At 60.4% G+C, this 24,173-nt stretch overlaps 1 protein-coding gene across 1 annotated transcript in view; it reads right to left on the bottom strand.

Annotated features, from left to right (window-relative positions):
- Window positions 1-1,833: 1,833 nt before the first annotated feature.
- Window positions 1,834-24,173, bottom strand: part of FLII (FLII actin remodeling protein) — a 28,260-nt gene continuing 5,920 nt past the window's right edge. Inside the window, exons 4-30 of the mRNA XM_032762744.2 lie at window positions 23,840-23,920; window positions 21,645-21,730; window positions 20,748-20,909; window positions 19,871-19,974; window positions 18,879-19,054; window positions 18,247-18,404; window positions 17,325-17,409; window positions 16,150-16,297; window positions 15,711-15,847; window positions 14,829-15,041; window positions 14,071-14,250; window positions 13,774-13,856; window positions 13,164-13,238; window positions 12,447-12,530; window positions 11,736-11,907; window positions 11,498-11,602; window positions 9,768-9,959; window positions 9,315-9,503; window positions 8,768-8,907; window positions 8,291-8,531; window positions 6,445-6,599; window positions 6,255-6,315; window positions 5,212-5,340; window positions 4,848-4,954; window positions 4,378-4,483; window positions 3,985-4,050; window positions 1,834-3,558 (exon numbers count right to left, since the gene is read on the bottom strand). Coding sequence (XP_032618635.1) covers window positions 3,424-3,558; window positions 3,985-4,050; window positions 4,378-4,483; window positions 4,848-4,954; window positions 5,212-5,340; window positions 6,255-6,315; window positions 6,445-6,599; window positions 8,291-8,531; window positions 8,768-8,907; window positions 9,315-9,503; window positions 9,768-9,959; window positions 11,498-11,602; window positions 11,736-11,907; window positions 12,447-12,530; window positions 13,164-13,238; window positions 13,774-13,856; window positions 14,071-14,250; window positions 14,829-15,041; window positions 15,711-15,847; window positions 16,150-16,297; window positions 17,325-17,409; window positions 18,247-18,404; window positions 18,879-19,054; window positions 19,871-19,974; window positions 20,748-20,909; window positions 21,645-21,730; window positions 23,840-23,920 — 3,570 coding nt within the window. The 3' untranslated portion in view covers window positions 1,834-3,423. The remainder of the gene's footprint in view (window positions 3,559-3,984; window positions 4,051-4,377; window positions 4,484-4,847; window positions 4,955-5,211; window positions 5,341-6,254; window positions 6,316-6,444; window positions 6,600-8,290; window positions 8,532-8,767; window positions 8,908-9,314; window positions 9,504-9,767; window positions 9,960-11,497; window positions 11,603-11,735; window positions 11,908-12,446; window positions 12,531-13,163; window positions 13,239-13,773; window positions 13,857-14,070; window positions 14,251-14,828; window positions 15,042-15,710; window positions 15,848-16,149; window positions 16,298-17,324; window positions 17,410-18,246; window positions 18,405-18,878; window positions 19,055-19,870; window positions 19,975-20,747; window positions 20,910-21,644; window positions 21,731-23,839; window positions 23,921-24,173) is intronic.

Here is a 24,173-nt window from a genome sequence, read left to right as displayed (position 1 = left end):
TCGCTAACCTGTGTGCCAAAGGCCTGGTGCAGGGATGGCCATTGTGGCAGCCCTGGGGCAAAGTTAATATACAGCCCCCTCTGTGGTGGACGGAGTGGGGTCTGGTAGGGAAACCAGCTTGACGAGAGGGGTTAGTCTGGCTTGGCTAAAGCCATAGCAGCTGGGGGGGTGGGAAGGGCTGAGGGGGCTCCCAGTCAGAGCCTGCATTCATGGGCCTTTCCACCATCCAGCATGGGGCTGAGCACGTGCCCTGCCCACGGAGGCTGCTGTTTGCATGCAGAGGAAGAGGAGGCAGGGCCCTGTGCAGCCCCCAGCTTAAAAAGGAAAACCACATTCCCAGGTAAGCAGCAGCCTTGGGTTGTGGCCAAACCCTCTCGCACCCCTGTGCTGTGGAGAAAGGGACGCAGTGGAAAAGCAGGCCGTCCCCACCCCCAGTTCAGCTCCTCCCTGGTGAAGCCAAGCTGGGCATGGCTAAATCCAGCGTTCACCAGCTAACTGCAGTGCCGCCCTTTAGGCTGGAGCCTGGGCTCAGCCCCTCCGCGCTCCCACCCTGTGAGGGCTCCAGTCCAAAGCCACGGGCCTGTGCTGCTAGCGGTAGCCGTGTGGCCAGAGCCCTGGGAGTCAGAGGCCACTAACCCGGCCTCAGAGACTGGCTGCCACAGGAGTTTTATTGCAATGCCAATGGACCCAGTCCAAGGCTGGGTGGGACCCTTGTGCTCACCTTGTGGGCTGTGTGTAACCAGAGCAAGGCCCAGAACCCCGCCCTGGAGCAGCTGGGGTAGAAAACCCTTTTCCTCGGGCGTTGGGTTCCAGGGTAAAGACCAGTGGGGCAGGTTCCTGTTTGGTTTGTTCCCATGCCCAGAGCCCCTCTCTCCTCCCCTGTCTTTTGAACTGGGCCAGTGCCATGTGACCCCCCCCCCCACACACACACACAGGCAAGGGGGCACTTTAAAACAGCCTGTTTCCACTTAAAGCAGGGCCCAGGTCCTGGCTGCTTTTTTTTTTTTTTTTTTTTACTGTCACACTTTTGTAAAAGCTTCATGTGCCAGCCCAGCTCAGACTCGGAGAGCAGCTGGGCCCAGCTAGTCCAGGGGCGGGCAAACTTTGGCCTGAGGGCCACATCTGGGTATAGAAATTGTATGGTGGGCTATGAACGTGCATGAATTTGGGGTTGGTGTGCAGGCGTCAGGGTGGGGCCAGAAATTAGGCATTGAGGGAGTGGGAAGGGGCTCTGGGGCTGAGGGGTTTGGGGTGTAGGAGGGTGTGCTAAGCTGGGACTGGTGGGGTGGGAGAAGGATCAAGGCTGGGGCATGGAGGGTGAGGGCTCCAGTTGGGGGATGCAGCAGTTGCTCTGGGCTGGGACCAAATGGTGCAGAGGGCAATCAGGGCTGCAAGCAGCACTTATGTCAAGCAGCTACCAGAAGCAGTGGCAGGTTCCCCTCTCTGACTCCTAGGTGGAGGCACAGCCATGCAGCTCTGCTCCATGCTCACCCATCTGAGTCTGCAGGTACTGCCCCTGCAGCTCCCATGGGTTCCTGACCAATGGGCGGGATGCTTGGGGTGGAGGGCTATGAGCAGAACAGAGCCCCCTGGCTGCTCCTATGCATAGGAGCTGGAGGGAGATATGGCACTGCTTCTGGGAGCCACACAGAGCAACCCCCAACCCTGCTCCCCACCTAACCCCACCCCTGCTCTAGTGTGACCTGCTGCAACGTGATCCCACTCCTGGAACAGTCCCCTAACCTCCAGCTGAGTTACTAGTGGCCTCAGCACATGGTTTAAAGACTTCAAGTGACATTGCCACAAGTTAAACTAGTGTGTGTGAGGCCGGGCTTGGTGAAGTGCAGTCTTTATTGATATGATACAGAATGCAGCAGCCAGGCACAGAGCTGGCACTTACAGTCACTGTGAGGGGGGGCACTGAGTGCAAAATGTGCTTCTCAACCTTGAGTGCCAAGGGAGGGAATGGTATTTAACCCTGCTCCTGTGGCTCTGCAAGCAGCACTGCCCTAGCGCAGGGCAGGGGGCCCAGCCACCTGGTTCCAATCGCTGCAGCACGTGGGAGTAAGTCTGTGCTAAAACGCAAGTGCTCCAGGTGGTGTTACCGCACCCCTTCGTGGCCTGCACCGACCACAACATGGCACACCACAGCAGCAGGGGGCAGCTGCACAGGTGCCTGGCAGAGCTGGGGCTGGGGCCAGTCACTGGTGCTAGCTGGTGCTGGTCTGTGTGGATCCTGGTTCCACTCCCAGCTCTGGCTGCCTGACTTCTTACTGTCTAACACCCAGCAGCAATGCCCCCACCTGCCTCTAACTGTCCCCAAGGTGGGCAAGAGAAGGGGCTCCCACTCTCAGGAAGAACAGCCCCCCCCATCAGCAGTGTCACAAGCTGGAAGGGAGGTGAAAGGCACCTACTGCCCATCAATAGGCTGGTACAAAGCTGTGGCTTGTGCCTTTAGCAGGCAGAGGCCCCAGCCTGCTTGCAGGAGGGTAAAGAAAGAGTCAGGCTGCTGCAGGCAGCAAACGGCAGGGTGGGGACTTACACAGTGTGAGGTGCAGGTTGGCACCAGGCCGCTGCTCTCCTGGGGGCAGCCACTTCAGGGATTTTAAACACAGCCACAGTCTTATCATGGAGAGTGGGAGGTTCCTAGCGCTTATGTAGCCTTGTGGCTGATAACCCCCCTTGCCCCAGTTTCACACCCAGTGCTCCCCTCCCTGCTGTTGAGCTGGTGCTAGGCCCATGCTCTGGGCCCAGCCCTGACCTGCATTCGCTCAACAGGAAGCTGCAGCCACCTCTCCAGAGCCAGCTAACAGCACCCAGCCTCTCCTGCCTGGAGCTGAGTTCCCCCCTCTGCCCTGGCTTGGCTCTGTGCCCTGCACTCTGCTCTCCCCCACAGTGTGCCCCTGCCTGCTAGGGTCAGACCACAAGCTGTGGCCTGGCCGAAAGTACCCAAAGCCCCTCGCACACTGGCAGGGGAAGAAATAACCTTATCAGCCCAATATAGCCATGGGCCCTAGTCCGTTACACTGTGCTAGAGCCTGATGCTGCCCTGAGCCCCTCTTCAGTGCCAGGAGCTGGTACCAGAGCAGAGGGGGGCAGGTGAGATGCAGCCCCCTCCAGCCACACAGGCCAGGCTGGGAAGTTTTAGTCATGTAGCTTCAGCATCGCAGGCTGCCCCTCACTCCCTTCGGGATGTCTCTGTGGGAGAAGGGCAGCTCCGGGCCAGGCCCGGCTAGGAACCAGCGGCAGCACACAGCAGCAAAGCAGCGGGGAGAAAGGGGTGGGGCAGACGGCCCTGGAGGGCAAAGGCAGGTTCTGTTCCTCCCCTTGGGGAAGTGTCACGCTGCAGAGGACCCCGTGCTCTCCATGGGCTGGCTGCCGGCTCCAGCCGCTCCAGCAGGGCAGGTGCTCCCCCGCGGCTCCTTAGGCGGGCGGCTTGCGGAAGACACCCCAGGCGTGGAAGCAGCGGGTGAAGGGATGGGGCTCGTTGCCTTTCCGCACCAGACGCAGCTTCCGGGGGTGCTCGGCCGCCTTCGAGCGCATGTGCTGGATATACACCTGAAAGAAGCAGGAGGGGCAGCCTCAGGCACTGGCCCCCCCAAGGCTAGATCCTGCTCCATTCCTATTGCACAAACTGGGAGGAGGCCCCGGGGAGCCAGGGCTGCTGTGCTCCCAGCCAGGGGCTTTGGAGCGTCAAAACGACAGGCCTTCCACTGTGCCCGTGCCCCAGGCCCTAGCGGGTGTTAGGGCAGAGCTAGGAGCAGATGCTGCAGCATCTCAAGGGGAAGGGGCCAAGCTGCTGGACCCACCCTCCAGGAACCACGTGCCAGGGCAGTAGAATCCCCCCCGCCACCCCAGGGCTGTCAGAGGCTGGAGGAGCGTCTCCCTCCACAGCAGCTTTCATTCACAGCTAGGGAAGCCTTTCGAGATGCTCCAGCCCAGCCCCAGGAGGGGGCAATCCCAAGGCCTGGGCCCAGCCCTTACCTGGCAAGCTTTCAAGCTCAGCTTGATTTCCACCTGGCTTGTCTGGGTTCCCACCCACATGTAAACCTGCAGGGTACAGCAGAGACAGCAGGGTTAGGGGTGCGCTGGCCAGAGAGCGAGATGGGAAGAGCAGATCCACTGCAGCCCACCTATCCCCTGCTGCACATGGGCAGGGCCTCACGTGGCATCTAGCACCCACTGGAAGTGGGAGGATCTGGGCCAGGGAGCCCCTCTAGAAGGTCCTGGGAGAGAGACTGGGGTCTCTGGGGCTGCAGCGAGAGGTTCCCTGCAAGGGAGCCTAGATGCGGCTGCAGGATGCAGAACAGTTACCGAGGATAATCACGTGGCTACACCCCCCTCCCCACTGGGGGACGCCAGGCCCTGGGAACTCACCTCCCGGCCGTTGTCCAGCAGCATGATGTCATCGTCCGCCAAGTCATCCTGGCAGAAATCGGAGCACTTCTCCGACACGGAGAAATAGCCCTTCTCGTTGGAGCACCTGCAGTGGAGAGCCAAGCCACCGTTAGCGAGGGGGCGTGCCCTGCCTCGGGCCAGCCCGGCTGTCCAGGGCAGATCCTGGGTGTCAGACTGCGGGAAGGCCCCCACTGGCCATGAGTTTGTCAGATCACAGCCAAACACTGGGGAACGTTTTCCCAAGCTCTGCTGGTCCAGTGGGCAGCATGTCACAGTGCCTAGGGTCTCCTCCCGCCTTGGCCAGCCCAAAGGACTACCCTGGTGCCCTAAGGAGCAGGCTGAGCAGGGGACGTGCGAGCCCGTGTTTTGAACAGGCACCCAGCAAACGGATGGCAGGAGCACTGACCAGCCAGGGACCTGTCTACCCAGCCTGGGCTCCGGGCACGCACCTGAACAGCCGCGAGTACTTCATGTAGTCGGCGTCTTCGTCGTAGGCCTTCTGGCCCCCGATGCCAACCCAGAAAAAGTTCTCCGGCTCCTCCCCTTCGTTTATCACCTGGCACACAGAGCGGAGGCGTCAGGGTGCGCCCGCGAGGGCTGGAGGGTTTCAGGCGGCTCCTGCGTCACTTCCTGCTCTAGGGTTCTGGGAGCAGAAGCAGGGAGAGGCCCAAGCTCTCCCCAGCTCTACTCTCCATAGCTGCACCCCAGAGCAGTGGCTGGCAGCATAGCTAGAACAGCCTGGCCCATCCGGCATAGACCACTACTGAGAACCAGCCACCGGACCACGCCCACAGAGGCTCCGGCCTGCCTCACCTGCTTGCTGTACGAGTCGTCGAACATGTGGTTCATGATTTCCTCAGCTAGCTTGGCCTCCTCAGGGTCGGCGGCCCGGCCCACCCAGGTATAGACGATGCCTTGGTTATCGGTGCTCTCGAACGGCACCTAGGGGAGTGGAGAGTGGGTCAGGGTGGCAGGAGCACAGCCCTTGGGCTGGATGGGAAGCCCAGGCATAAGGAAAGGAGACGTGGGAGCAGATGGAGGCTCCATCGACAGGGGAATCACACTGAGAGAAGGGCGGAGGGAGGCTGCATGTGGAGGGAGGTGCTGCTTTGGCTTAAACCAGAGTTTAGAGAGCTTGATGCTCCCAAGGTCACCCCCCAAAGTGGCTTCACGGACATGGACCAGGTTCTTCTGCCTGCCAGTCTATGAAGCGTCCTGATCCTGCCCCACACCCTCCTCTCCCAAGCTTGAGGCTTCCATTCCTCTTCTCTCTCAGATGCTCCTTGCCCACAATCTGGGGGGCAACCAGCACCTTCAAGGGCAGCCATGGATGCAAGGCGCCTCCTTGGACCAGCCACAAGAAGGATGCCCACGAGCGGTATGTGCTGGAGCAAAGTCAAGACAAGGAGGGTGGCAGCAGAAAGCTTCAAAGGACTCCACCTCGTCCTCCTTGCTCATCGGCGCTGGAACTCAGGGGGAGGGGGTCATGCCTGCTCCCACTTTTTAAACAAAAGAAACAAAGCACAGAATTCATGTCCCCTATAGATTTCACCCCCACCCTTCACAGAACAATCCATTCTGCTGGGGAGGTGCTGCAATTACACTTTTTCCCCACGAGGGGCTGCTGTGGTGCCAGAAGAAAGGGCAGTAGTGTCACCCCTGGAGCAGCCCGCTGCAGAGATGGGGTGGGGGGCGGGGGAGAACTTTGGTCTTGGCCACCCCACTTCTACAAAGGTTCTTGTCCTCGCTCCGTGTGGACCCAGGGCTGCGGCGTGAGCCGTCGCTGCAGCGGGCCCAGCTGGAGACTGTGCTAGCCCTGAGAGCCCACAGCAGACACTGGCCCCAGGGATGCTCACCTTCAGGATGAAGCAGAACTCTGAGTTTAGCAGGCAGGAGTCGGTGCTGATCTGGATGCACCTGCAAGGGACGAGAGGAGGAGGAGTTCTCAGCCCCGGCCTGGATCCCCACCCACCCCAGCAGGGCCAGCCCACTCAACCCCTCCAAGGAGGTGGCTCCGGTTAGCAGAGCAGCTCCTCTGGCTCTCACCGGGTGCAGAGGGCACTGCCGTTGGTGCGGACGTGGTACAGGCTGGGCTGCAAGTTGTTGTCCTTGGACTTCCTCTTGCCCTTGTGGATAATGAACTTCCTCTTGAAGTGAGACAGGAATTTGGGGTTCTCCTGCTGCTGGGTCATGCGCACAACCTGGGTGCCAGGGGATTGTGTTAGAGATGTCCAGGGCCAGGGAGTTCGCTCACACTTGGAGGGGACCCCAGGACATGTGCAGACCCATCAAGTGACAGAGAGCCATTGGCTAGCAAAGCATCCTGGGTACAATAACTCCTCACTTAAAGTCGTCCCGGTTAATGGTTGTTTTGTTGCTGATCAATTAGGGAACATGCTTGTTTAAAGTTGTGCAATGCTCCCTTATAATCTTGTTTGTCTGCCGCCTGCTTTGTCCACTGCTTGCAGAAAGAGCAGCCCATTGGAGCTAGCTGGTGGCAGTTTGGAACTAGGGTGGACCAGCAGCCCCCTATCAATTAGCTCCCCGCTCCCGTAAGTTCCCTGTGCAGTAGCCACCCAGCAGGCTACCAATTGCCAGCAGTTCAGCTGTCCCTCCCACCACTGCCATGTGCTGCTCCTGCCCTCTGCCTTGGAGCTTCTCCTGGGAGCTTCCTGCTTGCTGTGCGGGGGGGGGGAGGAGGAGGGCTAATGTTAGGGTGTCCCCCTCCCCCCTGGTCCTGCCTCCCCCCTTACCCCTTCTCCATATAGAGCAGGGGGGGGACAACAGGGCACAGGATGGAGAGAGCTGGCAGCAGCTGCTGTCTCAACATCCCGAACTTTTTAAAGACAACGTACTTAAGAGTGTGGTGTCAGCGTACTTAAAGGGGCAATGGCATCTCTTTCTCACACACACGGTGTGTGTCTCTGTCTCTCTCTGCCATGCTGTCTCCTCTCCCTCCATTCCTGCTGCCCTGTAGAGGGTGAGGCTACATTAACAACGTGTTAACCCTGGCGGGCTCAGTGAGTGCTAGTTCAGCACTGAGCAGTAAGACATTCCCTGGGAAATATCCCTATGACTCCTCCACCTCAACCAAGCTTCACAATCATTCATTGCTGTGTACAGTATTCAACTGTTTGTTTAAAAACTTATGCGGTGTGTCTATATAGTTTTTTGTCTGGTGAAAAAAAATTTCCCTGGAACCTAACCCCACCATTTACATTAATTCTTATGTAGAAATTGGATTCGCTTAACATCACTTCACTTAAAGTCACATTTTTCAGGAACAGAACTACAACGTTAAGTGAGGAGTTCCTGTACCTACATGCAAATGAGACCCTGCCCCAGCTGCCTTCTGGAATGCAGCCACACGAGAAGCAGACTGCCCCCTGCAGGTGAGCACAGCCACCTGGCTGAGCCACCAGCTGGATGGGGCTGGGCCTGCGTCACCCTCACCGGCTCCTGCAGGAGCCAGGCTGGATCCTCTGCTGTTAGCCAGGACAGGTCGGCATCGCCTGCCCAGCCAACGGGAGCACCTGCATATGTCACACTGACCTCAGGGCAGCTCGAGGTGCCCCCAGGGTGGACAGCAGCCCCCAGAGGGTCCTGGCACCAAGGCTAAGCTCTGCACCTGGAAGAAGGGTGGGTAATGTCCTGTCCCGCCCCATGCAGCAGAGATTAAACGGCCTTGGGGAATGGGATTTTGCCTGCTACAGCTCAGCTCATGGTATGGCCCATGAGGTTGTATGGAAGCGGGGCTCCCAGCCCATGGGAGGGCATATACAGGGCAGGGGTCATGAGGCTCCTAGTCTGGGTCCTGAGAGCGGAGGGGGGTGCTGGTGCTCAGGCTCTCAGCCCTTGGCGGCGGGGGGGGAAAACCAGGCTCCCAGCTCACCTCCAGCTTGCCAGGGAAGAGGCTCTCGAACTTCTTCTGCAGGCTGAAGGTGAAGGTGAGCCAGCCCATGTTGGAGGCCTCGCGCCCCTGCCAGAAATACACGATGCACTGGAAGTCTTCCTCCGGCTGCTTCTCCTCCTCCTCTTCCTCCTCGTCCTCCTCCCTTCCCTCTCCATCCCCTTTGCCACTGTTCGTCTTCTTCTTCTCCGCCTCGTCCTCGTACTCCACCGGCACCCAGTACCTGCCAGCAGGTGGGGGGAGGCTCCCAGTGATGTGGTTGGAGGGAAGCCCCAGTCCCCCCCATATCCCAGAGCTCTCCTGGCCTCCCCAACCCAGCAGCCCCATGCCATGCTCACTCGGGGGCTGAGAGGGGCTGCTGGCAGAGGATCAGCCTGAGGGACAGGGGCTCTGGCAGCTAAGAAAGGGGGCAGCAGGAGGGGGTGAGAGCTGCCCAGAGAAGGCAGGGGCGGGTGCTACCTGCACAGGAAGACGTAACAATCCTGCGTGTGGAAGTGTCCGAACTCCTCTTCAGGCAGGCGAGCAAATTTCTTGCCCTCCAGGACAAAGCCCTCCATGCCGTCCAGGTCCTCGTTCCACTCCTCCATCAGCTGCTCCGCCTGTGCCGCATGCCAAGAGACGCACATTGAGGAGGACGTTGCAATGGGCGGCAAGCCAGCCTAGCAGTTAGTGCTCTGCATGGCAGCCTAGGGGACCCTGGGGCCAGTCCTGGTCCTGAGAACGGGGCTGGGGGGGAGGGGCTTGCAATAGCCTTCCCCCCCGCCCAAATAAGGGGATATCCAGAGCATAGCCAGAGCCCCAGCCCACGCCCTCTCTCTCCCACCCCAGCCTTGGCTGCCCCATGGCCAGCTGGAAGGGACACAATGCTGGTGCCCAAGGCTTCAGGAGGGGGAGCCTAGGGCAGCTGTGTTGGCAGAGAAGGTTCCAGCCCAGACGGGAGGAAGGAAGGGCCCAGATGACTCCCCCGTGGGTCTTTCATTTACCCCTTGACCCCCCTGCGTCGTACCTCCGTCAGGGCCATGGGGGGCTGACGGGGCAGGAACAGCGCCGTCAGGTCTGCCTTCATCTGATCCTTTTTCTCAGCATCTTTCTTCACCTTGCCGGCCAGCCCCTTGGCCTGCAGCACGCTCTCCGCGTTGCGGGTGTAGTCCACCTTCAGCACGTCGTCCCAGTTCTTGAACTTGGACTTGAACACCTGCAGTGGGGGGGTGGGGGTGGACACACGCTAGCACGGGGCGTTTCAGCTTCTCCCAGGGGGCACAGCCCCCTCCCTCCCCGCAGAACAGCTCCCGCCATGGCTAGAAGGGAAGCGTGATGGACACCATCTCCCACCCCGCAGACCAGTCAGGCCACCCCAGGGCGGCAGCTGGCCAGACTCGGATTCCCCAGCCAGTCCCAGCACAGCACCGCTGGCCGCTCCCGAGGGGCAAGGCGATCCCGGATCCCAGTGCCCCCATACCTGGCACTCGGTGCCCTCCAGATTGCGGATGACCATGGCGTGCTTGGGCCGGTGCAGCATGCTGCACAGCTCCTGCCCCAGCTTGAGGGCCGCCGCCCGCACCAGGCGCGGGGACTTCCTGCCCACCCAGATGAAGATGTCGGACCAGCAGTCGAGGATGTACACGGCCTTAGTGTCGAGCAGGCTCTGCAGCTGCGGAGCAACCGGGGAGAGGAGGAATTGAGCGGGCGGGAGAAAGGGGGGGCTGCCCCCTGCTGGGATCTCCCCCCACCCCCAAACCAGGACCTGGGGGCTAAGCAGAAGGGGGAGGGAGCCGTACAGGTTGCCAGCCCAGCACCTTCAGATAACTCCCCCTCCCAGCAAGAGCTGCCCAGCCCCCTTGCCCTGCCTCAGGGCCAGGCCCTGGCAGCATCCTCCAGCTGGGAGCAGGGCCCAAGCTCAGCTCCCGACCCTGATTCACCCCTGCTCCAAAAAGGAGGGGGTTCCCCAACAGTCTCCACCTCCCACTGGGCTGGAAATGGAGACCGGGGCCCCGCCCCAGGGAACAGCTCTCCCACTCGGGGGCTCCACCCAGGCCCCGCCCCAGGGAACAGCTCTCCCACTCGAGGGGGGGGCGGGCTCCAGCCAGGCTCCGCCCCAGGGAACGGCTCTCCCGCTCGAGGGGGGGGCGGGCTCCAGCCAGGCTCCGCCCCAGGGAACGGCTCTCCCGCTCGAGGGGGGGGCGGGCTCCAGCCAGGCTCCGCCCCAGGGAACGGCTCTCCCGCTCGAGGGGGGGGGAGGGGGCTCCAGCCAGGCCCCACCCCAGGGAACGGCTCTCCCGCTCGAGGGGGTGGGAGGGGGCTCCAGCCAGGCCCCACCCCAGGGAACGGCTCTCCCACTCGAGGGGGGGGAGGGGGCTCCAGCCAGGCCCCACCCCAGGGAACGGCTCTCCCGCTTGAGGGGGGGGAGGGGGCTCCAGCCAGGCCCCGCCCCAGGGAACGGCTCTCCCGCTCGGGGGGGGGAGGGGGCTTCAGCCAGGCCCCGCCCCAGGGAACGGCTCTCCCGCTCGAGGGGGGCAGGCTCCAGCCAGGCCCGACCCCAGGGAACAGCTCTCCCGCTCGAGGGGAGGGGTTTCCACCCAGGCCCCGCCCCAGGGAACGGCTCTTCTGCTGGGGGGGGCGGAGACTTCACCTAGGCCCCGCCCCAGGGAATTGCTCTCCCACTCGGGGGGGGGGGAAGGGGTGCCCAGGCCCCACCCCAGGGAACGACTCTTCCGCTCGGGGTTGGGGGGGAAGGCTCTACCTAGGCCCTGCCCTAGGGAACGGCTCTTCCACTTGGGGAGGGGAGGGGTGCCCAGGCCCTGCCCCAGGGAATGACACTTCCGCTGGGGTGGGGGGGGCGCTCCACCTAGGCCCTGCCCCAGGGAATGGCTCTTCCGCTCGGGGGGGGGGTGCCCATGCCCCGCCCCAGGGAACAGCTCTTCCGCTCGGGGGCACCATCCACTGCCGAAGCAATCGGGAGAAGTTTGCGAGCAAGGCCTGAACTCCAGGCCATTTCCCGCTCCAGAGCCTGCCGGGAACAGGGGCAGGGGGAGGAGGCAGTAGAGGGCCAGCAAATCTCAGATCCTCCATCCACATACCCAGCCCCCGTTGCCTTAGCGGGCACAGCCCCACCCCGGCTAGGCACGGCCTATGGCACACAGCCTGGTGGAACAGACCCCTCCGTCTCCGTCTCACCCCACCCTGCCATACCAGTCGCATCTCCGGCAGCAGGTCCACCTTGGGCCGCTTCTGATGCTCCACCGAGAGCTTGTAGTTGATCTGGGGCAGCTCCAGGTAGCCCAGCCCCAGGCCGACCTGAGCCGAGGAGAGAGGAGAGGGATGAGGGGGGGCGGCCAGAGACTATGCAGAGCCCAGTCACAGGGCACGGGCACCCCTCTGGCACAGAGAGGCTGCCCCGGGGGCACACGGAGTGGGAAGAGGTCTCTACCTTATACAGCTTGGGTTTGGCTGGCTGGAAGTCATCCGGGACGCTGGGCTTGATCTCCTCGGGACGGCCTCCCAGCACCTCCCAGAACTCGGGCGGCTCCTGGCTCTGGTTCAGGAGCGTGATCTCTGCCTTCCCTTTCCGCTCATTCTTGTTGATCTTCTCAGCGAAGAGCCTACGTGGGACGATTGGGGGAGAGGAGGGGCCGGAGAGACTCCACTTAGGTCCCAGTCCAGCTGCACTGCTGGGGCCAGGTGGGGCTGGCAGAGCAGGAGGCACCAGGCCAGGCCGGCAACAGCAGGTGAGTTGTGGGGGGCAGGGGGGCACTCAGCCCACGATGGCAGGAGGAAGGGAAGATGGCAGGGGGTCGTCGTGCCCTGTGATGGCAGGCCAGGGGGTGGGGGATGCCATGTCCTGCGACTGCAGGAGGCGGCGTGGGGGTCGCCCAGCCCATGATGGCAAAAAGGGAGGGCAGGTGGCCGGGGGTCGCCATGCCCAGTGACGGCAGAGCAGCAGCAGGTGCCTTTCACACATCCCTGTCCAGTCTGGCAAGCTCCCAAATGGTGTGTGTGGCAATCACCCTGCTCCCCGATGGGTGCTGGTGGAGCGGGAGCAGCGGAAGGGGGCAGAGCACACTCGGTGCCCCCTAGTGTCAGCGCCCGCTGGCTCCGTCCCTGCCATGTCCCCTCCCGGCTGCCCCTCTGCGGATGCTACCTGGCTTTGGTGGTGCTGCTCAGCGTGGCCTGACTCCCCCTCCACACGGAGATCTCAAGGCCATTGTCCAGGAGGAAGGCGAACCTGAAACCAGGAGGGGTAGGGGGTGGAGGAGTCAGCGTGGTTGAATCCAAGAGCTGTGATGGAAACTCAGTGGCAGACACACGCCCCCCCAACCCTAGCTGGTGGCTGCTTGGGGGAGTGGAGACAGGAGAGAGCTACTGGTCCGGTGCCTGCGACACGCATAGCAATGGCTTGGTTTGCCGGCAGGGGCGGGAAATTCAAGCTCTGGGAGGGCAGCATCCGAGCCCCTCACGGCAACGAATGCGGGAGGCAGGGCAGGGCTCACAGGCCCACTGCTCAGACGGGACAAGCCCAGAGAGGCCCCGTTCCTCACCCGCGGTCGCCCAAGGAGCCTGTTCAAAGCAGGGAATGGAGCCGAATATCCCAAGTCCCAACCCAGGGCGGTGACGAGAGCCTCTGCCGACGCAAACAGGGCCTGACGCAGTGTTCCCACTGGCTGCCCCGGTGTTAACACTGCAGGCTCCAGTCCAGACAAGCTGAGTCACTACGATCTCTGCAGCTTCCGCTGCCGGATGGGGGTCTGCAGGTCCCCACACCTATCCCGGCAGGCCAGTCCCCCCGCCCCACCGCACAAGAGGCACGGACTTGGGTACCGCATGTCTGCAGAGCGTCCCAATCTCCCTCCACACTTACCGGGGGTCCAGCGAAGCAGCCTTCAGCGTCACGGGCTCCAGCTTAATATTCTTCTTCCCATAGACGCGATACAGCCTGTAAGGACACGCAGTACGCAAGGGTGGTCACAAGAGAGCCCACTGCCAGAGGAGAACCTGCCTTCACAGGGGCAGCAGGGGGACAACGCACCCCACAGGACTGGGCAGCAATGTGCTCCGAATGGATCAAGGGGTGGCCTGGCCTCTGGAACTCACTGCTACAAGATAATAGAACACCCCAAGTGCTCTGTCAGATTCCAGCCGGGCTTAGACCTTTCTGTGGGTCACGGGCACCTCTGGTGACAGCTGCTTTATTCATGAGGCCTCCTGCTCTAGGGGAACAGAGAGGGCCTGGAGAAGCTCGTCCTGTGGGCACATGTCTAGGACTGGAGTGCCTGAGCCAGCTCCCATTGAGGACAACGGACAGGCTCCCGCGGATGGGTGCTGAGACAGACTGGGCCCAGAGACCTGACGGGCTGTGGCTCTGCTCCGGTCAGGCAGCTTCTCTGTGCCTGCACGCCATGTAATCACGGCACCGCAGAGGGCGACCGTGGCTGGTAGTGCCCCCCCCAGGCTCCCCTGCAGCGCTCTACCTGGTGATGTACTGCGCATCCTCGACGGTGTAGAAGCCGCTGGCTGAGCCCCCCTCGATGTAGGAGATCTCGTGGTCGAACACCTAGGGGTGGGGACAAGGGGTCAGCCTGCAGCAAAAGGCTTCTCTGCCTCCCTCCCGCAGGGCGAGGATTGGCTGCAGGGGGTTGGTGCCCAGTTCTCCAGCCCTGGGCGGGGTCCATACAGGGGTGGATTGGTCTGAATGGGGTTGTGTGGAGGGGCTGGCAGCTGCAGAGATGGTGGGGGGCTGGGAGGAGGGTGGTCGAGGCGGGAGGTACCTGGCTGAATTCGTCGCTCTCGTCCCCCATCTCCTCCCGGATGGTGCGGCACTGGGCCCCCAGGTAGTTGCGCAGGTTGACGGCGTGGATGGCGGCACTGGCCTTCTTGTCCAGCGTGGCCTCCTGCCCGATCCAGTAGTAGATCTCCCAGGTCAAGGAGCTGCTGTCGTCCAGGAACGTCTGCAGGGAGAGGCCAACGGGCAGAGCAGTCGGTGGGGCTGGAGGAAGCTGCGTGGGTCACTGGGGGGAAGTTTCCCCGCCCTCTGGGCCACTCACAGAAGCCCTGCCTACCCATACGGCCCTGGGATGCTCCCTGCAGCCTGGCACAGCTCGCGGCCCCCAGCATGGGAGGAACTGGAGCCGAGGTAGGGGCAACTGGGATGAGGGAATCATTCCCTGCAGACTGGCACTCGCCTCGAGGGAACCCAGGGACGGTGGGACCTTGGATTTTGTCTTGTTTTATCTCCCATCCAGAGTATTAAACCTCTTCGTGGGAAAACCCTCTGAACGTAGAGCAGGGAGCCAGGACCCCTGGGTTCTAGCTGCAGCTGGGAGGGAGTGTTGCCTACTGGCTAGAGCAGGGGGTCTCTGAGTCGGGACCCCTGGACCCTATTCCCAATGCGGCCCTGCCTGGCCTCAGATGAGTCACTGCGTTGCTCCATGCTCACTTTCCCCAGCGGATTGGGGGCTCAGGACCCTGGCCCATGCTCCAGGCACCTCGCAGGAAGGCATGGGGCAGGGCACGGGTGCACCGGTACCTTCAGCACAATGTAGCAGTCGGCTTCGTAGAACTTCCCGTTGAAGGCCTCGTCCACCAGGATGGGCACGAAGTTCTCGATCTGCCAGACGGAGACGCCGGGGATCTGCCCCACGTCCTCCGTGAAGAACTCCGAGTAGTTGAGCTGGGGCTTCTCCAGGCTCTGGTCCCAGCGGCGTGTCTTCAGATCCGTGTATTTCATGTCCCCATTCTCCTGGCGGGGGCGGGGGCGGGGAGAAAGGGTGGTGAGGCGCAGCCTGGCTTCTCTCCACTCACAGCCCTCGGCCTAGACATAGGGCCATGTTCGAGCCCACAGTGTCCCTTGATGCTGAGCATCTTCCTAGGGGCAAACCGGGGCTGGGACCCGACTTTCACGCCAGGCTCCAGCAATCAAGGCTCCTCCCTGGAGCTTGGCCGGCCACGCGCAAGGCAGAAGCGGGATCCGGCCCGCTGCGTTGGTTCCACCAGGGCTCATGGGAGTGATGCCAGCAGCTGTGACTCAGACACCCAGGGACCAGCTGTGTCAGGAGCACCCTCTGCAGATGGACACCCTTGGCCTGAACCCCATGCTCACAACATACATGAAGCTGCGAGTTCCGATCCCGGCTTTGACGTAGACTCCCCGCTGCGCCCTGGGACAAGGCAGCAAGGCCTGCGTTCTCAGGAGCGGCCTCTACTGTCGGGTGGCCCCGTTTCTGGGTGCCCAATGGGAGAGAGCTAGGGTCTGGCAGACAGAGGCACTGAGCACCTGCTGCTTGCATTGGCCTCAGGACGAGGGTGGACGCACGTGGGCTGTGGAACGGAGGTAGCCGAGGCGGAGAAAGGTTTGTGTGTGTAACGGACGGACAGACAGCACCCACCGCCCCACCCCATCCCTTCCTACCTCCAGTTTCTTGTTCTTCTCTTGAGCCACGTCTGACATCCCCTTCAACACCTGCTTGGCCTGATCGTCCTGCGCTGCTGAGTCCTTGCGCCGGCGAAGCCGCATCTTGCGGGCTGTGGGGTCCTTCATGCCGCTCCCTGGGAACATGAGCAATATGGGTGAGCACCGGCAGATCACAACCCAGAAATCACTGACACCTACTCAAGATCCCAGGCTGGATTGGGGACCCTGCGCTGTAGGGCGCTCTCAGCCCAAGGAGGGAATCACTTGGCACTGCTGGTGCCATGACAGGAGAGACATGCCACAGCATGGCCAGGAGCTCTCTGGTTCTGTACCCTGCTCCCAGCGTCTGAGATTCCCAGTCCTCCCGGCTCCCCAGGAGCCAGGCTTCAGCTGGAGGTGACGTTTCCCGCCCCTCCACCATCGTCCCTTAGTTCACCTGCTGCAGCTGCTGCAACAGTGGCGGGTGAGGCACCAGCAAGGCGCAGCTGGTTCTGCAGGGAGAAGTCGATGTTGTACCACTCAGAGGTTTTGTCCACTGGCTTGGGGGGCATCACCAGGTTGGGGTTCTCCCGGACATCCAGGATCTGCAGAGGCACGGGACAGAGAGGTGATCCAAACACCAGCCCCAAGAGAGAGACCTGGGCACCAGCTGGTTCTCGCTCTACCCTGGAGAGCTCAGGGGCCATTGGCCGAGGGAGGGGATCCTCCTGTGCCCCATCTGGGTTTAGGATCAGCGTCTGAGGGCCCAAGGCTGCAGTTGAGCAGGGCGAACGGGACTCGTTTCCCAGGCGCTGGGATGCCACGCCCTCCCCTGCTGACATGAGACCCACGTCCAGCACCGGGCGCACAGGGGCCCAGGCTTAATCAAGGCAGAAGAGCCCACGGTCAGCCAAGCGCCATTCAGAACAGACCCGACGACCCCGGAAACAGGCCCCTCACCGAACACACCGGTTGTCGGCAGGCAGGCCCAGCGGGCAGGGAGTCTACGCCAGGCAAGGCCCAGCAGGGGTGATCCAAGGTCTCCCCCCACTCACTCGTGCTGCACGGCATAACCCCCTTCAGCATGGCACCAGCTCGCTAGGCCTGGCTGGGCGCCCCAGACTGAACCGCTGGGAGGCAGAGGGAACAAAGGGCTCTGAGGCGGCTCCATCGGAGCAGCTCCTGCCCAGGGGCCAGGGCAAGGGGCAGCATGATCAGTAGGACTGGCCATGGGGCTAGAGCCCCACAGTCCCTTAGCTGTAGTCCCAGTGCCTTGCAGCACGGCCGCAGGTCTTAACCCATAGAACGTCAGGCCCACATCCTCGATGGGTTTAGGCTCCCAGTTTCCTACCTCTGTGCAATGGGATTATCCTGACCCAGTACATTAACTTGGGCCACCCCATGGTTGGCAAGGGGCGCAGAGAGCCTCCCCCCTGCCATGTGTCGGGGGTGGGGAGCACAGGCTGGCCCTGCTGGTGGGGTTACCCTCCGCAGAGGGGTCAAGAGCGGAGCCTTGCCCTACGCTCGCACGCCAGCCAGCACTCCCCCGGGATGCATGGATCCCCCCAGGGACCGGCTCCCTCGGAAGCACGCGCCAGAGAAGCACGGAGGCCCGTTCCTCTGTGTTTTCACCTCGACGTCCGTCAGGAAATGAACAGCCTCTGGCAAGGTGACCAGACGGTTCTTGTTCAGCACCAGCTTCTTCAGCTTCATGCACCTGGAGGGGCAGAAGAGACGCTAGGAGAAGCCTGGCCCCCGCTCCCGAGACGCACTGGGCTGATGCTGAGCTGCAGGGCAGGGGGATCCCAGAAGGGGAGGAAGGAGGGACACAGGGGGCAGAGGGGACAGTGCCATCCAGAGGAAGGAGCTGGGGGAGCCATCACAAGCCAGCTCAGCTCTTCATGGAAGGGGGCTGGGAAGCTGGCTTGGCCTGAGCCAAGTCCTTAGATTTTCCCTGCTCCGTACGTCGTCCATCTGTCCCGTCCCATCCGGACACTGCTCTTTGCTCAGGCTCAGCTTCGCCTGCAAGAAATGCAAAGCCCTTCCTTCCCCTCTGCAGAACGCACCCGCCTGCTCCTCCCTCCCCTCCGCCCCAGACATGCCTGGGAGCGGGGCGGCAGCTCAGAGATCTGCACCAAGCTGGTCTGCCCTGGAGAGTCAGACTGAGTCGTGAGCACTCTGCGCTAGGGATCCACCCCCGCTGGGCTTGGGGCGGTGGGGCTGTGAGCTCGCAGGGGGTGAGGCGGGGTCTTTTGCAGCTCGGCTGCGGACACTGTCAGCAGCAGGTGAAGTCAGCACATAGCAGGACTGATGTCAGAGGTGGGTGGGTGGGGGTGGGTGTGTGAAAAAACCAGCAGCCAGAAGGCACATGGGAATGGAGAGGACCAGTCGGCCTTCCCGCTCAGATCCACAGCGAGCAAACAGCTTCCTTCCCTATCCCCACACAGCAGCCACCTAGGGGAGACTCTGCCCCAGGGTGTGGGGAAGATCCCGCTTCTGTCCTCCCAGACCCAGCCAAACTCCGCCAGGCCAGGGCAGCAGGTGAGTCGCTCACCTGCACAGGCTCTCGGGGATCAGCTCCAGGTTGTTGTTGGCTGCCATGAACTCCTCCAGGCTGGTCAGTTTGCCAATGCCAGAGGGAATGCCGTCGAAGTCCAGCTTGTTGGAGTTTAGGTAGAGTTTCTTCAGCTTGGTCAGCTTGCAGATGGCAGACTAGGGACAGAGAGAGACACATGCCACAGATCAGGGGGAGTTGATAGCCTGGGCCACTGGGCTCTGCAGAGGCTACTGTCCAGGGCATGCTGCCAGCTCCTTGGACAAGTCACTTAGCCGCTTTGTGCCTCAGTTTCCCCAACTGTACCATGGGGATAACAGCATCATCTGCCACTCTGGGGTTCTGTGAGGATAAACCCATTACAAACCGCAAGGGGCACTGATGCTATGGGAAGTGGGGGCCTGAATCAGCAAGGAAAGCACAGGCCTGCTGAGTCAGAGGATGGGGAGCCAGTGGGAAGGTGGGACCATCCCCTTGGGTCTGTGATGCCGCTGTGGCATTCACAGCTTCACAAGCCAAGGACCAAGCTCCAGAGAAAGCCACCAGGCCCGTCTCACTGAGACCCTGCCCTAAGCTTGGCTGTGGGAAGCCAGCCAGCTCCAGACATCGTCTCGGGGGAGATCTCTACATACAGGCAGCGAGGTGAGCTGGTTCCGTGACAGATTGAGGGTCTCCAGCTGGGTCCACTGGTCGATGCAGAGCGAGAGCTCGGAGATCTGGTTGCTGCTAAGGTTGAGACGGCGAAGGCTGGAGAGGGTGTAGAGGCACTCGGGGACCCGGCTCAGCTCGTTGCAGGCCAGGTCCACGTCTGGGGAAGAAGAGCACAAGGGATGTGATGCCACCAACTGGACTGGGCCCAGGTCAGCTGAGAGGCACGGAGAACCCAGGGCTCTGGCTGGGTTACACAGTAAATGCGAGTGCATGGATGTGATGCCAGGATAATCCAGCAGGTCCTGGCCCGATCGCATCCACTTGCACAGGGATGGGGCAGGCAGCCCATCTAATAGCTGCGCTCTTCCCAGCATCAGAGCCTGGACCATCTCCACCAATAGGAGCTGGGCCAGCAGGCTCAGGATGGGGCCAGATGCAACAGCATCATTACAGGGGCATCATCCTTGCAACAGCTTGCCCCACCCAGCCATGAGGCTGAACCAGGTGGCTGTCCCAGTGCATTCCGGGACTGCAGGAGAATCTATGCCATGGGCTGCCCACACGGGTACTGGGAGCAGGGGCTTCTGGGTAATTTCCCCAGACACAAGGCACCGCATTGTGGGATGGAGGGAGGAGGAACAGCTGGACCAGGGAAGATGCAACAGTTGTGGGTTGCCATCAGGGAAGATGCTGCTGTGGATGACAGGGTCAGCCAGGCCTGGTCCTGGGAGATGCACCCAGCCAGCTCACCGACCGCTTGCGGACATGAGCTGCCACATGGGTGGCATGAGCTCAACCAATGGCTCGTCAGGAGTGGGACACTTTTCTCCTAGTGCAGGGCCTCCTTGCTGGACTGGCCCTGTTGCCCGGCAGCAGTCGGAAGGAGGCCTGGAGAGGTGCTGTTTCCCCACCTTGTCCCCACACGTGCCCCCTCAGCCCCGGACTCTGCAGCGAAACCCCATGGGCGGCTCACCTGCGAGGTTGGTGAGGCCCTCCAGGCTGGTGGGCAGATTGCTCTGAGTGCGCTGCGTGTTCCTCAGGTGCAGGGTCTGCAGAGCGGTCATTGCAGGGAGCTGCCTTTACACGGAAAGAGAGAGAAAAGCAGTGAGGGAAGATCCACCGCTGGGCCGAGCCTGGGACTAGAGTGGAGATCCCGGACCGGAGCAGAGCAGGATCCAAGCTCTGGTTCAAGAGATGCAGCACGTCCACACCAGGACTGGTTTAAACCTGGTCTCAGTTTTGCAGGGTTTTAGCCCAGCTCCCCAGGGACATGAGCCCATTCCACAAGAGCCATCCCTGGAGGCCCGGGGTGGACTGGGCCGTGGGAACCGACTCAGCCCTTCCTTCCTAGAGGCCATGCTGCTGGGGGGCGGGGGACAGGACCTGCGTCTGCCAGAGCTAGGAAGAGAGAGTCGACTAGTCTTTGGGGCTGTGGCCAGCACCACGAGGTCCAAGAAACTGGTCTTATTTAAAGTCTTAAGGGCCGGATCCCAAGCTTCAGAAGGTCAGTGGGGGGAAGGGTGGGTTTCCATTGATGGCACGGGGGACTCTGGATCAGGCCCCAAGAGGCTGGCCATGTCCCTTCCAAAAGGGCTCATTGGAGAGAAGCGAAGGAGCCCCCCAGGCTGGGTTCTCAGGCGTTTAGTAGGGAGAAGACCTTTCTGGTTGTCTGTCAGCAGCCCTATGCAACCAGAGACCCGTCAAGAAACCAGACCCCTGGCCGGACAAGGCTCTTCTCAGGAGAGCGGCTAGAAGAGAGTCCATGCAAAGGGGACCTTTCCTGAGCACATCCCGCCCCCTACCAGCACCGGCAGCCTGCGTCCCGGCAGCGCAGCAGGACACCCCTCTACCTGAGCTGGGCGTGCAGCAGTGGGTTGTTGTTCAGGAGCAGAGTCTGCAGGTGCACCAGGCGCCTCATCTGCGGCGGCAGGCTCTCCAGCTTGTTCTCGCTCAGGTCCAGGTACAGCAGGTCCGTCAGGTTGATGAACAGCTGGTTGGGGATGTTATCAATGCTGGTGAAGAAAGACAAGCCACGCTCTGTTTACCAGCCAGGAGAGGGGGAGAGACGGAGGGAGCTCCCCAGGGCCACGCTGCTCCATGCTGGGAAGGGTACCGAGAATCTACACTGCAATCAGACGTGACCGCAGCATGAGAGATGTCCCCGGGCTGGCTTTGATCTTTGGCCAGTGAAGCAGCACAGGTCAGGGTCATACAGCCTGGGCTGCTGCAGCTTCACTGCTGCGGTTACTGCTGCTAGCTCAGGTCTCCACGCGCAGCAGTCACCCTGCCCCCCAACTGGGTGCAGACAGAGCCCAGGATCTCAGCTCCCTCCTCTGCTCAACAGGGCAGCAGGGATGTGACCCAGCCTAGCTACCCAGCACAGCTGGGGGTATGATCCTGGCAGCGAGGCAAAGACTGGGGCTCTCCTGGGTTTTGACAGGGACACAGGAGCTTCCCCGGCCCGGGGAGGGAAGGCATTTACATGGAGGAGCCAGGTGGCACGGGACAAGCGCACAGTGATCTTCACCAGCTGCTCTCAAGTGCCCCTTGCATCAGTTCCGCCTCCCTTCTCTCACACGCCACCAGCCCCTAGAGGCACAGGCCTCCCCTAGCTCTGGAGAGGGGGTTTGACAGGGAAATCCACGCCTGGTGAGCTGGGGGTCCCCGCCTGCATGCCCAGCTGGTCCAGCCAACCCAGGAACCCCCTGTACACAGCCTTGGCGGAACCCTGGAGCAGCCAGACCCACCTGTTGTGGCCGAGGTTGAGCACCAGCATGTTCTTGGCATTCTCCAGGTCCCGGGGACACTCCGTGAGCTGGTTGTAGCTCAGGTCCTGGGGGAGAGGAAGCAAGAGAGCTGTCAGGAAAGCCCCTCCATCTCAGCTGGCACGGAGTGGCCCGCTCAGCAACAATCCCCTGCCCCCATGGCCAAAATCAGCCCCCTCCTATCACCGCAAGGGTCTTCAGGGCCACACTGCTGAACAGCAAGGCCCGAGGGCAAACACATACCCTGCATTGTGCACCAGCTGCAGTTACCATGACTGCACCTTCATCAGAGCATCCAGCTCTGGGACCTCCTTGCTGGATAATTCAACCTAAAGAGCCCAAGGAAGTCCAACTTCCAAGACCCCACAGGCAGCATTAATCCTAGGCTCAGATTCTAGCTCTGGGGACATGCACCCAGCTCCCACTGATTTCAACACCTGCCCCCTTTCTGTGCGTACATCCAAAGCCAGGATGCGTCCGCCAGTCTTTTTAACTTAGCTGTGGTTTGTGCCACCTGCCCAACAGATCACAAGGACGCTGTGTACTGTGCCATTTCCAAGATAGCAGCAACTCTTCGTCGGTTCCCTTCAGAGGGGCATCAGCGCCACTAATGGAGTTGGCAACTGCCAGCTACCCAGGGGGAGCTCACGCACATTGGGGGTTTGGTGTCTCACACCAAAATGGAGGCTGCTTATTTGACCTTTACTTATTTCTCAGCTGGATCATAGTGTTTGTGAAAGAAAGATTAGAAATCCCCAAGGATATTCTTGAGCAGACGAGATCAGCTTTAAAATGGAGACTAATGTAGAGGTCAAGCAGGTTATGGTGTGAATTATGGCAAAGGGTATTACATGATGCCCTAAGGTCCTGATCAGAGGTCAAACTGGGCATTACCGTAACACAATGATCACCTAAGGTCCCCATCAGGATCTGGGCTCCATTGTTGTACAGACACATAAGAAAAACCCTGCCCCAGAGTTAACAGCCTGTCCCTTTAAAAAGGGGATCCAAGAATGAAGCTATTATACTGTCCGTAGCTGGGTTCTTTGGCCAGGTTTTATTAATAAGAGCCGGGACCGTCAAACCTGCCGACGAAAGTTACACTCCCAATTCCCAAGGGGAGCCAATGGGAGTTAGGCACTTTTTAACAGGCTCACCCTCGGTAAACAGGACGGTGCCTTTACAGCCAGAAATCTCAAACAGTCACACCTTGCGGCACACGTACATTTGTAAAGGGTTAATCAAGGATTAATAGATGCGATATGCATGTTGCAAACAATCAGGTAGAATGTGGTATTAGGTAGGCTTGAAAGGATTCGATTTTACTGGAAACGTGGATTTCACCGCACGCACACATCAACCACCGGAAAAATATTTCCAACAGTCAAAATTTACAGATAGGCAACGTGAGAAAAATGCTGCTTGAGAACTTGGGAGTTTGATCGAATGAAATTTAAATTATATATATATTGACCTGGGATGTTGACAATTGTGTTTTAACTTTTTGAATCTCAACATCTACTGTCACTGACTAATTTCTCTCAGACCTCCCCATAATTTCACACAATTGAGATCATTTAAATTGATAAAAATCTAAAACATGCTTAAAAATAAACATTGATTATTTTTCACTGACATTGTAAAATAAATTTAAAAATAAATAAATCCCACGCTGCTTCGCCTATCTATAGATGGGGATAAGCACATCAGTAGGTGGGGTTAGAGATAGTTCTAAGCTCTAGTTTATAAGCAACCTTTGGTGCTATTGGACTTTAACAACCGAGGAGCCATTTATTAAAACACGGATTTTACTGAGCCTCTACAGCATTAAACCATTCATGAATGTGCCCTTAATACAAAGTGTGACTCAAAGCAATTCAGAAAGATGGGTACAATCCCCATTTAAAAAAGTGGCACAGACAGGCAAAGAGACTTGGCAGAGGTCACACAGCAAGTCAGTGGCAGAGGCAGGAATTGAACCCTGGAGTCTGGGCTCACACCCTTTGCTCTGATCACTAGACAATACTGCCTCTCTTTTGGGTTAATTGAACATGCTGGTTTAGGATTCCCTTCCCTTTCCCACAGATGCTGTTGGAATCTCTCTGCTTCTTTAGTTTCACTGCACTGATTGGGTTAGCAGAGCAAGGAGGGACCCGGAGCGAACAGGCAGCACATACCAGCACCGAGAGGTCATCAAGCTGGAAAATGTCATCAGGAACTCCTGAATTCTTCAAGCTGTTCGCTCGAGCCACAATTGCCTTAAAAGGGGAAGAGAGATTTATAGTCACAGCTCTGGAGCCAGGCCTGGCCTGGGCCTTCGCAAGCCTCTGACTCAGCACCCACATCAGATGGGGACAGAGACCGACCAGACGTGAGCAGGTCCCACTGGGCCCAAAGTGGGGGGATTAGCAGAGAGAGGGAGCATGTGGAAGGGAGGGCAAACGGAGACAGAGAAGAAGCTGAGTGGGATCAGAGTTGAGAACAGAAAAGCTCCTGCCACATGCAAGGGAA

The sequence above is a fragment of the Chelonoidis abingdonii genome, chromosome 9, assembly GCF_003597395.2.
Source record: "Chelonoidis abingdonii isolate Lonesome George chromosome 9, CheloAbing_2.0, whole genome shotgun sequence".
Lineage (NCBI taxonomy): Eukaryota > Metazoa > Chordata > Testudines > Testudinidae > Chelonoidis > Chelonoidis abingdonii.
This window is presented reverse-complemented; position numbering and strand designations above follow the sequence as displayed.